Consider the following 13,261-nt stretch of genomic DNA (forward strand, 5'->3'; position numbering starts at 1 on the left):
AGCTGTAAATTCACCTTCTAGTTTTTTACATTAAACTGAATTAACCATTATTGATTTTTTTAAATTATGCTTTAAAATGTTAAATTGTTACTTTGTCTTCTAAACTATGACAGTTTGAGTATAGCACTCTTTATTGAAAATATTTGTGGTTTGAGATTTAAAAGCATATTAGCAAATTAAGATAATCTCAGTTGGGGAAAAACAGCTTCCATTTACTAGTCTTGTGACAGGGTATAAAATAACCTGCTGTTGAACCTGTGGGGTTGAATTTAACTATTAATTTATTAGGACCTGCTCCTGTATTTTACTCCGGCCCTGCCTACTGAGAATTTTCAGTATGAGCAAGAAAGGATGAGGAATGATTGCTATAAGCCAGACTTAAGTTAATCTTTAATCATTTAAAAGCTTTTAGAGTTTCTAAAGTATAAATTATCTGTCTCTTGAGTACTTACCCAGTTTCTGTAATAAAACTAGGGAACCCCCTGGTGGTCCAGCGGTTAGGAATCTGCACGCTCACTGCCAAAGGTGCAGGTTCAGTTCCTGGATGGGGGACTAAGATCCCTAAGCTGTGTGACATGGCCAAGAGTAAAACTAAATCCTGAGAATGTGTGTGTGAGGGAGTGAAAACAACTCACTAAAGATCTTCAGAAATACCAGATTTGTTGATTGACCATTATATATGGTACATTGGAGCCAGGATGCAAGGTAAAGGAGCCATATATGAGATGGAGAAGTTTTCATTTTTGTTCTGGTGTAACAAGGCAGCAAGCTGTCTGTTTTGCTGTTTCTGAAAGTGGGTCCTTGAGCGAGCTCTTGTTAAGTTTGATGAGGGTGCATTTCTCTCCTTTAAGTTCTAGAAAAGCCCATTCTTACTTTTGGAGGAGAATATTGCAGGAAATGACAGACGTAGCAATATCTTCACGTTGCTGGTTGGAATTTGTGAGCACAAATGATTCCCACCTCTGTCCAAAGAGAGATGAGGTGCTATCCTTCCAGCCATACTTGTAGATGACCTTTGGTGTGCTGTGGGGGATGGCCCTGCGACGGTGACCTTTCCATGGTAACAGCTTTGGATGTCAGGAAGTGGAAAGAATAATTTGATTCTTGTCTCCCATCCTCCTCCTGCATACCACCATCTTTTTTCACCCCCAGCTTAATAATCATATATCAAGCTCCTCAGTGCAAAGTTTAGGCTCTCAGTACCTGGAGAAATTGTTTCTTATGTTGGGCGATTGAGTAATAACAATGCTGCTGTCTTGGTGCCCATATGAATTGTCTCATCTTGCCTGAAACATTAATTGAGCAAGTTCAGACTTCACGGCTTAGTCTGCCGTTCATTTCTCAAGAGCAGGTTTCTTACTCATACACACACCCTTTGTTTTTGGTCCTTTTCTTCTAAGCTTGTTTTCTATTCTTTAACTTCCCTTTTTATTAGTTAATATCTGGTATAAAGAGAAAATGTTGTTTCTAGGAAATACCATCTAAAAGTGTTCTAGCATAGAATAAACTGGCTATTTTCTTGTGTATGTGGGGGTAGGGAGTTGCTAGTTGGTTCCTACAAGGCCTCACCCAGTAACTGGACCTCACTGTGTGTGTACTCACGTGCTCTGTTGCTGTTTCCAGGCACAGTCGGAGTTCACAGCCACACAATTATCAAATGCTTCTTTTTAGGAAAAGATCTTCAGAGCTGACTGGGTATTGTCTCTTTTTGAGCCTTTCTTATAATCCTGCTCATTTTGATCCTAACTTTAGAATTAGCTTAAATTCTTTTTCAAATTTTGATAAAATTTGTCTCCAAGTCAGTCTCTTAAAGTATCCATAATTTATCTGATCTTAGCTAAGAATCTAACTGGGAAAAAAAAAAAAAAGGCAACCTTTTACTTGAAAGAAATATGCTTTAAATACAGCAGTGTCATTTGGTTTTTAAAATGGAACTTGAGTCCCTCTAGTGGTAAGAGTGTAATTCACTTTCCAAGCTTGAAATTTAAAGAAAGAGGACAGTCTTGAGTTACTGGAATCAGCTTTCAAATCCACTGTTCCTGTGGGTGCTAGTGTCCACTCTCCCCAGCCAGGAGGCAATGCATAGGTGGACACTGGCTTGGCCCTGACATGCCTGGATTCAGCGTCCTCTTCCGCCCATGAGATCCTGGTGCCCTGGTCGTTCCCAGCATGTGATCTCACAAACTGCCACTCAACAGCTGCTCTCTTTCAACAGGTCTCAGCACATATCAACCTGGGCTCCGTGCTGGTGATTTTAAGCCATGCATTTTTTATTTTTTTAATAGAAAGGAGCACAGTGAGTGCCCTTGGGGTCCTTGAGTTGCCTTGAAAGAAATAGTTGCACAGGCCTGTTTTGGGCATAGCAGGTAGATGAAGGAGTCATATACTGATAGAACACAGGCAGAAAGTACCTGGGTTTGGGATTCAAATCCTAACTTTACAAATACTAACCATGTGACCTCAAGCACATTCCATTGCTGCTCTGTATCTTAGTTTTTCCTGTCTATAAAATGGGGAGATGGTAAACCCATTTGGCATAGTTGTTTTAAGTATTAAAAATAAACATGCCAAGGCCTTTGTTCTTTTTTAGGGCTCTGCAGTTGGTAGCAAAGGTCATGGAGATTCCCCCAGCTGAATTTATTATAACGCATGAGATTTGATTATTTGGATGACCTTCCCCTATTCTCCCATGCCCTCTTGTTCTTTCAGTCACCACCCAGTAAGCGAAGAAAACTAGAGAAGCCAAGGAAGCCCATTACGTTCATAGTCCTGGGGCCTGTGATGAAAGAACTAGCCCTCAAAGCATCATCTCTGGGCTCTGAGACAGTGGAAGGCATTGTGGTTGTGACAACATGGATTGAAAAAATCCTCACTGATCTAAAGGTACCTGGTTGATAAGCACATTGAAGAAGTACTTACAAATAATCTTTTTTCTCTTCTTTTTTTTTTAAAAGGAGTTTTCAGAGGAGAAAAGTGATCTATAAAATTGTTTTTCCTCCAAACAGGTCCAGCATAAACGAGTTCCCTGTGGAAAGGAGGAAATCAGCCTTTTCCTAACGGCCATAGAAAACTCCTGGATTCACTTGAGGAGGAAGAAAAGAGACCGAGTGAGACAACTGAGAGAGGTGCCCCTAGCGCCCAAGGACGTGATCGAAGCCCTGGAAGAGAAAAAGCCTCCCCCGAGGGAGTCCGGCAGTAGCCAGGATGTTGCCCAGGGCCCCCAGGAGAGTGCCCTGGAGGGCCCTGCTCCACCGGAAGGCGAGTCTGCCACTGTTGGGGGCCATGGCCCCAGCCAGGACTCGCTTTCCCAGGAGGAAAACCCAGAACCCACGGAGGATGAAAGGAGTGAGGAAAAGGGGGACATGGAGGTTCTGGAAGGTTGTAAAGGCTCTAGTAATGGAGCCCAGGACCACGAGGCTCCTGAGCCCTTCAGCAGCCCAGCATCTGAAAAAGGGAACCATCTCCAAGGAATGGCTGGACGTTACTTATTCAAGTGTCTGATAAACGTTAAGAAGGAGGCAGATGACGCCTTAGTTGAAATGCACTGGGTTGAGGGCCAGAACAGGGATTTGATGAACCAGCTTTGTACTTATATACGTAACCAAATTTTCAGGCTTGTTGCTAGTTAACTCCAAAATTCTCGCACAGTTGGGAAAGTTCTATAAAGCAGCTTGCTTTGAAGAGTGGCCTGGGAGGGGTGGCAAGCTGAATTCCATCATTAGCCCACTAGTAACATTATGTGGAATTGTCTTAAAAAACCAACAAATGAGTCCATTTTTAAACACCTGCCTCCTTTAAAAAAAAAAAAAGAATTACAGGGCATTGTAGTATGGTAGTTCAGAGAAAGAATTGTGATCAGCATCAACAAAATGCCATCGGTAAACTCATAAGGGATTTAAACCTGACTTAAGCTGATCACCTTTGGAGAAGGAAATGGCAACCCACTCCAGTATTCTTGCCTGGAGAATCCCATGGACAGAGGAACCTTGCCAGCCGTAGTCCATGGAGTCGCAAGAGATTGAGTGACTTTGACTACTTCACTAAGCTGATTGCCTTGGCTTCAGACTGGTTTTCTGAGGCCAAAAGGATTATTTTTGCAGTCTGATCCTGGTCAGAACTCAACAGTGCATCCTGCCTTCTGTGTCAGCCTTGGTTGCTTCTAAGAAGGGGTGACCTTCTCACCCCTGCCCTCCTGCCCCTCCACCCCATGGAGGTGGTATACCAGGGTGGATAGCCCTATACCCTCTTCTACAGTCACTTGCAAGACTAAAAACTTTGGGTACATACGATTGATGACCCCTGTGTCAGTCCTGAGACAGGAACTAGCCTTTTGAGAGTCAGGGAGAGAAAGCTCAGTAATGCCAGGAAGAAGGCCTGATATCAGGGAGCGCCTGGAAACGTTGAAGACAATCGGCACATTCCTGACTCTTGTCTGTTTTGGATGTTGCTTGTTTCAGAAACAGAATTAGGTAAGCAAAACTGCCAGATATATAACTGCGATGCAGCAGAATGAAGCCATACCCATGCCTCCAACCTGTTTAAAGAACTGTTTTGTAGCAGTTTGACTGGTGTGGATTTTTTTTTTAATTTGTTTTGACGTTTGAAGTGGAGCTAATATAAGAGTATTCAGAATTGAAAACTGTCAGTCCCGTTTGAATCCTGGGGTTGGGGAAGATACTCTCTTGGCTTTGAATGGATAAGTGATGGGTGATGGAAATGAGAAATGGAGCAAGATATACTTACATGTAGTAAGCTTGCTTAAGAAAGCCTCATCTATTGGCAGATAAGTTATTGCTAATCAAAGATGGTTTTGGCACGGGAGTTCGTTTGTAATCCCTTCTGTGTTTACCTGTTACCATTGGAGAATTCTGAGGCCAGGGTAACTGTTCTTAAAACATGTTTCCTAATTGTGCTGTCAGGGCTCAGCAGGAATACCTCTGGGAAAGGCGTCTCTTTTTTGTCCTCTTGGTGTCTCGGTTATCCTCTGCTGTGCTTGGCTTTCACTGCTTGATTTTATACCAGCAGCCGAGGGTTCTATTTATCCTGAAAATTTTGGGTACAGTGCCATTGCCTGCAAAGAAGACTGTAGTTAAGCCACACTTTTGAAAGGTGGCTGTTGGTTGGGGCATAAAACTGATGACCTTGGCATACTTTGGCAGCAGCTAGACCAGTCCTTCAGCAAAGATACTGGAAACGGAAATAGGACCATATCATACCTCTCCGTGGCAGTGGAGACAGAGCTGCTGAAAAGAATGTATGAACCAACCAGTGTTCTAAGCTGGTCCATGGACCTCTGGAGAACCCAGAGCTTCCTGGGTTATTTCCAAAGGCTCTGTGGACATGTTTGGGTTTTTTTCTGGAGAGAAGGGTCCCCAACTTAGAGAGAGGAGCTACTAACTCATTGGGGATTAGGAACCGCTATGCTGGTTAGCCTTTGACAGGAAAAGGAAACTTAATGCCCAGGGTCCCACAGAGTCCAAGATTCAGCACAGGGCCTCGGAGTCCGGTGATCCAGTCATCTCCTCCATCCACCCCCACCATCCTTTTCTCCTCACCTCTCATGACATTGGAGTCATATGCTGGACCCAAACCTAGTTTCTGTCTTGATCAAATTGTAGGATACGTGAGTTAGGTAACGACTCTTCACTCAATAAAGCTGTCACTGTTTGCGTGTTTGTTTCACTGTAAAGGAGTAGGACATGCTCATTAAGGATTTGGAAAGATGAAAGGAGGAAACAGCTTCAGTCACCCCTCGCCTCAGCCTCCGGGAGCATAGCCCCTGTTGGTATTTCAGTGTTTCCTTCTAGTCACTAATCTGTCTCTATAGATGGGGGGTGTGAGTGTGTGGGTTCAACTTTGGTTGTGTTCATTCTGTATATTCACAGTATGCTTTTTTCCTCCGTGTTGTCACAGGAGTGTATTATTGATCCTCCTCACTTGTTCACAATGTATTTCAGCCACAGTATTAGCCTTTGTTAAGTCTAGTACTTAGAGATTCCCAGGGAATCCTCTGTGGGCCTGGAAGCACAAAAGAGCTGTCTTATGTCTGTGTGTGTTCAGTGCTCCAGGTTTGAGGCTTGGTGCAGTGGAAGATGCTTTATAGTTTAAGCTGATGCTCTTAGAGTTTAAGAAGCATATGGCTAGAGAGCCTTCCACTGCTGGAACTGTGAGTGCAGTTTTTGCATTGGTGTGTCTTCAGTTCCTTCTCTGAGAAGAATAGTTTATTTCCATCTAATGAGAGAACATTGAAACATTTTTAAAAGACATTTAAAAATCCTTTCACTTACACATATACTTTATAATTGTGTGATATGGGGTAGCCTATACTTCTGATAAAAGGGGAAGATGAAATTTTTTTTTTAAAGAAATAGATTACTGACCTGTGTGTCATAATGTTGAGTGATAACTGCCTAAGTGTCTGGAGGTCAAGTTCATGTTGATGGATTAGTATGAAATTCAGTCTTTGTGGTGGTATCTTAAATTCTATTCTGGTCCCTGGCCTGGGCGTCTGATCTCTTGATAACCAAAGTGGGAACAGAAGCAGGACTTGTTTTCCAAGGAGGGGAATAAGCTGCTTTTGTTCTTTGGAATCTGCTTTGCTTCCAGCAGTGGGTTCTTTCACCCCACATCCTTGCCCAGCTATTCACACACCAGAGCATCACTGCTTGTCCTCACAGGGTCTCTATCTCTATGGTGGAGTTTCAGCTAGTCTTAAGGGAGTGTGTGGGTGATATATACTTAAAATTTTAGTATGTATTTTTAAAAACATGAAACCTGTCAAAGCTTACCATATGATTACACCTGCTTCTAAGCTCTGACATGTAGTAAAATTGCAAGGGGTGGAAAAGATGCAAAGGCCTTTAGAAAATTCTAGGCCTCCTAAAAGAAGCCCCTCCTTCTTACTTAAATCCAGGTGTTTTCTGCTGCGGCCACACGAGGGCGTATGTGGATTTTTTTTAATCAGCTTCACGGTGGGCGTGGATAAAATTGTGTCCTTGGTATTTTCTTGAAATAGCCAGTCACTACTCATAAATATTTTTATGTAAGTAAGTACGTTCTTACGTTAAAAAACTTAGATGAAAGAAAGAAGGGAAAACTCACCACCCTGTGGTCTGGGCATAAGTTTTCAACCTTTTTATGTTTCTTTATGGTCCCAGATGATTTAAAAAATTTTTTTCTTTCCACCTGTCTTACTACTCTAAAATAGACCTAGGCTGTGTTAGTCCTTTGGATCAACTTTTTATTGGTCTCTAGCTAATGGTGCTGGAAGGGGACATTTCATGATTTTACACAGTAAGTTTTCCAAAACTACTATTTGTGTCGCAGGAAGAATAATAGAGCCTAAAGAAAGAAGCTGCTTTCAGCATTCCTAAGGAGTGCTCTGCAGAAGGGAAGTCTCAAAGGTGCAACACTTTCACAGCCACATCTCTTGGAGAAGTGGGCACTCAGGAGAATCAGTTTGCTGAGTGGGCATTAAGCCCAATAAAAACCCAGAGGCGGCTTACTAGTGAGGATGGATTGGCCTCTGCCTCCTGGAGCAGGGTGTTGATGGTCTTGAACCTTCTCATGCTTCCGGGTACCAACCTCTTGGTGCTTGTGCCAGCACCATATTAAGGAAGCCTGGGGGGCTCACCCTGCGAGCAGTGGGACCTCACACACATACCAGAGGGTTCCTGCTCTGCTCTGCAAAGACATTCAGATCCTCTGCTATGACTCACCCAAATGACTAAAACAGCAGTTTATTTTTTTTAATTGCTGGTTGGAACGGCTAATGCTCCCTTTTGGAACGGCTAATGCTGCCTTTTGGAGGCTTTGCTTTTACTCCAGGGGACCATGTTGTGACTGAAGGCCTTGCACCTCTGAATGCTCTCTGAGGTGCAGCCTTTTCTCCGTCCCTCTCTCAGCCGGGCAGAACCGTCGGGGACTCCAGGCTCTCTTCAGGGAAGCGAGGGATCACAGGTGCTGACTAGGAGCCAGGGAACTGAGATCAGGCGGAGTGGGCCAGAAAGTGCAGGGGCGTGGAAAACAGCGAAGGTCACAGACTTCACAGTTCATCAGACCCGAGTCTACATTCCAGTTCCACGTACAGGGTCAGTCATTCTCACTGAGGCTTGACTTCGTCATACAAAAGGTGCTGGATTCTCACTTCTAAGAGTCATGACAGCAGTCAAGTGAGAGGAATACTAAAGACCCTTGGAAGAGTCCATAAACAAGGGGTAGGCTCATTGCTTCTTAGTCTCTCTTGAGTTTTCACTTTCTGCTCAGAACATCTTCTGTCAAGAGACTCAGGTGAAAAAGCCAAGACCTCAAGTGTGTCGGTGCAAGTATAGGCTGCCACTCTGGCCCAGAGCAGAAATCCAGACTTCTGTGTGGTGGGAGGATAAACGGAACCAATACTGACTATCAGTCCTCTATGTCAGTTGTCTGACTTAACCCCGCAAAGAGGCGTGGACTCCCTGTGTGCTTGCGTAAAGAAGTGGCAGCTCAGAAATGCCTTAAATGACTTGCCCTAAGGTTGTTTACAGGGACTTGACCTCAGGTCCAGAGATAGGAGACAGGGATTTCATATCAATCTCGATTCGTCACAAGTGCTACACTTAGGATGGAAACGGACTCCTGGACTCCGTGGACCCATCTCTAGGGAAGGAAGCTTCGACAATACGACACGGGGAGGAGAAAATTAAGTCTTAACCAACTCTGCCATTGAGCATTTGAAGGTCATATTATTTTCCAGCCTTTGATCAATGAGCAAGCTTTAATAAAATGAAATTGCTTATAATTAGTTCTTAACTTACACTACCAAATCTATAGAATTTTGGATTTGGCAGTAGTACAGATAATTAAGTCGATAGTGAAACCACAGTCTAGTGCAAGCACACACTGGATTGGAATCAATGTAAAATAACTGATAATTAGGTAATGACTCTTTGACAATGCATAATTGTATAATAAGGGGAAGAAGGATTTTTTTTTTTAGGCAGCATCAAATATTTCACTTACGGAAAGCAAAACTGATAGACTTTCAGATCTTGCTACAGAAGGGTAACAGTCATCATAAAAAATAGCAAGTCGTCTTCCCCAGGTAAGGGAATGGACTGTGTGAATCGAGAAAAAGGAAAGGCTGCCTGCCATCTGGTGGGAGTTCAAGGAGTGTGGCTGAGAGTGGAGGAAACAGAGCCAGGAAATTCCCAGCTAGGGAAGCCTTGGCCGGCTCCAACAGCCAGCCTGCCCCCAGGGGAAGCTGCCCTGCGAGCAGCGCTGAGCCTGGGACAGTGGGTAACCTGCCCTGCTATGTGTGTGATGCCAGTGGCTCCGTGTCTCGTGCTGGGAAGTGGGCACTCCCAGTCTGGTCAGGATCCCTAATTGAAGTCTCTTTGTCCCAGGATTTGCCTTCAGGGGGGCAGATGTGGGGCTTCTGGAGCAAACGCTGGCCTCTGTTTTATTAATGGACACTTTCATTCACAAAGGGAAGTATTTCCTCATCTTCTACCCCAGGGGCCAGACAAGAAGGGCTGGAGCTCCCACCCCCACTGTTGGAGCGCTGCTGCTATCAAGTAACTTGTGCTCGATGCCTGCTGGTTACTGCTGTGCAGAAGTAGCTGCCCCGTGATGCTGGATCTTCTTATTTCTTGAGGAAAGCCGGAAATCCAGATTTATGAGAAGTTTACTTGATGGTACATCTTCACAACGAATTCAGTATTTTACAGAAACCTGGTTGACCATCAGTTTGTGGCCTCTTCTACCACCAGGTGGTAGAACTTATCTAAATATTTGCTGCCTCCACTCTCCTAACTCGTTTATTTCAGCCACTGAAGTCTGGTTGCTGCCTCCCCACCTCTTTAAAGAGTTCTCCTCACCTCTTAACAGGGAGAATCCCGAAGATTCTAGTAGCCATGGGCCTGGTTTGTGCTTTTCTCTCACTCGTGGCCAACCTTATCCACTCCATGACTTTATACTGCTCACTCCTGCATTCTTCACACACAAATCTAGGCCTTTACTGAACTTTGACCTTCCACATGCCTCACCTCCTGTCGGACATGACCCCCAGGACCATGGCTGTGCTAACTCAACTGATCTGCACCTGCATCTCCCGTACTCTCCACCACATCCAGCCGGCTGTCCAGAATAGAAATCTCTGCTCCTCCCTCTCCTTCACCACTAGGGTCTAAAAATCTTCCACCTGAGAAAGATCCTCCCAATTCCAGCCCAGCCCCTTCCTCCAACCCTGGTGCCACCACCTTAGTGCCCTTCTGCGTCTCTCACCTGGACAGTGAGGGTAGCCTGAACCGTTTCTGGGGGATTTCAGAATTAAGCAGCAGGAAAAGTGGGTTGGGGAGGGGTTGGGGAGAGGAGTAAAGAAACAGGAAGGAAAACTAGGATGGGAAGTAGACCCAGCGCCCCAGGTCAAGTTAGTTGAGATCAAGACTCGGGTGAGGCTCTTCCTGGTCAAGCACGCCAGAACTTTCCCCCCTTTAACATAATTTCATTTTACAAAAGTGATGTTTTCATTAGAAGATATTTAGAAAAGAAGGAATAAAAGTTTACAATTCCACTACTCAAATGGACTTGTTTTACATTTTGTTATCTTAGTATTTTTATATACATATATATTTTTAAGCAGCAAATGTGGAGTCAATGGTCTGTGTTACTGTTTTATAAATGTTTTCATTCAGCAATATGTTGTGATAAATTTTTTCTGGTTATAAAATTAACCTGTGTGTCATAAAACTTGTGAAAATAAAAGTTACCAGAGGTTGCACTGCCCAAAGACAAGCACCAGTAATATTTTGGTTTATATCCTGTTTTCTTCACATGCCATATTGTGAGCGGCGCTTCATGAAACCAGTTGTTCCTTATTGGAAATCGAGATTTTCTGGTTTTCACTTTTGTACATAATGCTTTAGTGAATATCTTTGTACAGAAATGTTTGTGTGTTTTCTTCCTGCTTTAGGATAAATTTGTTTAAGAATTACTGAAGCAGAAGAGATAATGTGCTTTTAATGGCTTTTCCGTATATTACCAATTTGCTCACTGAAAACGCTGTTCTCCTTTACCATTTCTTGTCTTTGCCACACATTTGGTAGCACCAGAAGGCTAATTTTTAAAAATCCTTTATCAAGTGATCGGCAAGAATATTTTCGCTGTTTTAGTTTTATTATGGTATTTGCAAGGCCAAACATCTTCGTGTATATATTTATGTTCCATAGTTTTTTTTTAACGAATTTTAAGTCACGTCCTGTATTCTCTTGTCTACCCAAGTGTTCATTTTGTTGCTGACATCGCAGTGGCACAGCTTGCCAGCATCTTCCTTCATTTTGTCATTTACCTTTTCCTTTTGTTTATGGTGGTTTTGTTTTTACAGTCAAGGAGCTTTTAGAAAAGTTTATATAATCAACTGTGTCAAACTTTTCCTTTCGATTCTCTTTGCCGTTATGGGTAGATAACCTCTTTCACCATCCTTGGAGCCAAAAAATGTTTGCCTATATTTTATTTTGGCTCCTTTGACATTTTGTTTTGCATTTAACACTTTGCGTTTATGTAGGTGTGTGGTGGAAGTTTTAAGGACCTAACTGTGTTTAGTAAACAGTTTAGAGTTACCACAGAGTAACTCTTCTGAGAGATGGCTGGTGAGCTCTAGCCCTGCCTGCCCTGTGAGGTGTCTGATGGGAACCCGGACTCAACGCGGGCTGGGGGCTGGGGAACAAGTTGTCTGTCCTATCCCAGCCTCCAGCCTCGAAGTGGGAGGAGTCACTGGCTGGAACATGGCTCCTGGAGAGTGTAGGGTGTCCCCAGCACTGCCCCATATAGACTCTCCTGATGGGCCCTGGGCCCTTGGTAAGAAATCCTATTGTGGGCATGGAGCTGCACCCTGGATCGGGGTGGTCCGGCCAGTAAGAGGCCACTGCCACAGGCCTCACACCCTCTTCTGGCTTGAGGGGCACCAGTCACTTGTGCAGGCAACTGATACCTTGGGTTTTAAAGACTTGATCTGCAGCCTTGCTTTTACCTGTGAGCTGAGATTGGCTGGGACCTAGACGGAGAGTCCTTTGTGTGGGGCGCTGATTGCATTCCAGCCCCTCTGCCCTGGGAGGAGCCTTCGGGTCCAGCTGGCTCTTGACTCACATGGCAAAAACTCTGCCTGTCTTTACTAATAACTTTGCCCAGTCTCACTCCCATGACCTGAATTAACTTACTCTCATGAAGCTGCCTTTTTTTTTTTCTTGCTTCAAAGGAGTAACCAAAGTCCTCGACCTTTCCCATCTGTCTTTCCACCCTGATCAGCTTCCTCCTTCCCTAGTCATTCACAGCCCCCATCTCTCTAGCTGCATAGCTTGCTTGCCAGCCGCTTTGGTTTCTCAGAAAAGCTCAGTGTGTGTGGCTCCTCCCTGTTTGCTTCTGAACTGCATTTCTTTCCTTATTACTCAGTGTCCACACCCAGGGCGTCTGCCTGGATAAAAATCTGCCCCTTTCCCCCAGTCACCTTTTCAGGCCAGACAGCGCCAGCGAGGAATGGCTGTCAACCCAGGCTAGCTCTTCATTCCTCAGAGCAGCCTGAGGCAGTTACAGCATCCCTGGAGGTCATCTGAGCCCTTGGATCCTAAGTTTAATTCTCTCCTTGCCTTCTCACTCACCTGCTAAGCAAGGTCAATGATTCTGTCTTCAGCCAGCTCCCCATCATCAGCTATTGCTGGGAGGTTTTTGGACCCTCTTCCCTATGCTGGGCTGTCCCACATTGAGGAGAACCAAGCCACTCCTCACCCCAGCTGACACTAAGCAGCACTGTGACCTTGGATAAAACACCACTTGTGAGATTGATTTAGGTGATCATAACTCTCCTAGCTCTAACATCACGTGAGCCAGTTAAGAGGAAGTCGGTGGACGGGAAGGTTGAACTTGACTGTGTCTGTTTCTTAGGTTTAGGAGAAGTCCTTTGACAGCTCGCCAGGAATAGAGGAAGGCAGATGAGGACTCAGGTGAAAACTTCCAGCTCTGGGGAGCCCACTTTACTGCAACTGAATGCATGCCCTATAGGATACACCTCTAAGAAAGTAATTTGGAATCCTGCTCATCATCATTCAGACTGATCTCATCAGGCATCGGGTTCAGTTTGCTAACCCAGCCTTAAATCCACTTAATTCACTTATTAGAAAAATATGATTATCTGGGAACCTAACTTTCTAAAATGGGTAGATCAGTACCCTCACAGATGCTTTTATGGTCCTAGGATTTCTTGTGCTACATCCAGCATGGTGGGAAAGAG

The 13,261-nt window shown here is 44.3% G+C and overlaps 1 protein-coding gene across 5 annotated transcripts in view; it reads left to right on the plus strand.

Annotated features, from left to right (window-relative positions):
• The window catches only part of METTL16 (methyltransferase 16, N6-methyladenosine), a 70,760-nt gene extending 59,977 nt beyond the window's left edge, over positions 1-10,783 (plus strand). For 3 of the 5 annotated variants that reach the window (XM_045164917.1, XM_045164919.1, XM_045164918.1), the window contains exons 9-10: positions 2,710-2,883; positions 3,006-10,783. In XM_045164917.1, the coding sequence (XP_045020852.1) occupies positions 2,710-2,883; positions 3,006-3,629 (798 nt within the window). In that variant the 3' untranslated portion in view covers positions 3,630-10,783. The remainder of the gene's footprint in view (positions 1-2,709; positions 2,884-3,005) is intronic. The other 2 variants (XR_006640811.1, XR_006640812.1) reach the window with 2 other exon arrangements.
• The last annotated feature ends 2,478 nt before the right edge of the window (positions 10,784-13,261 follow it).

This window comes from Bubalus bubalis, chromosome 3, assembly GCF_019923935.1.
Source record: "Bubalus bubalis isolate 160015118507 breed Murrah chromosome 3, NDDB_SH_1, whole genome shotgun sequence".
Lineage (NCBI taxonomy): Eukaryota > Metazoa > Chordata > Mammalia > Artiodactyla > Bovidae > Bubalus > Bubalus bubalis.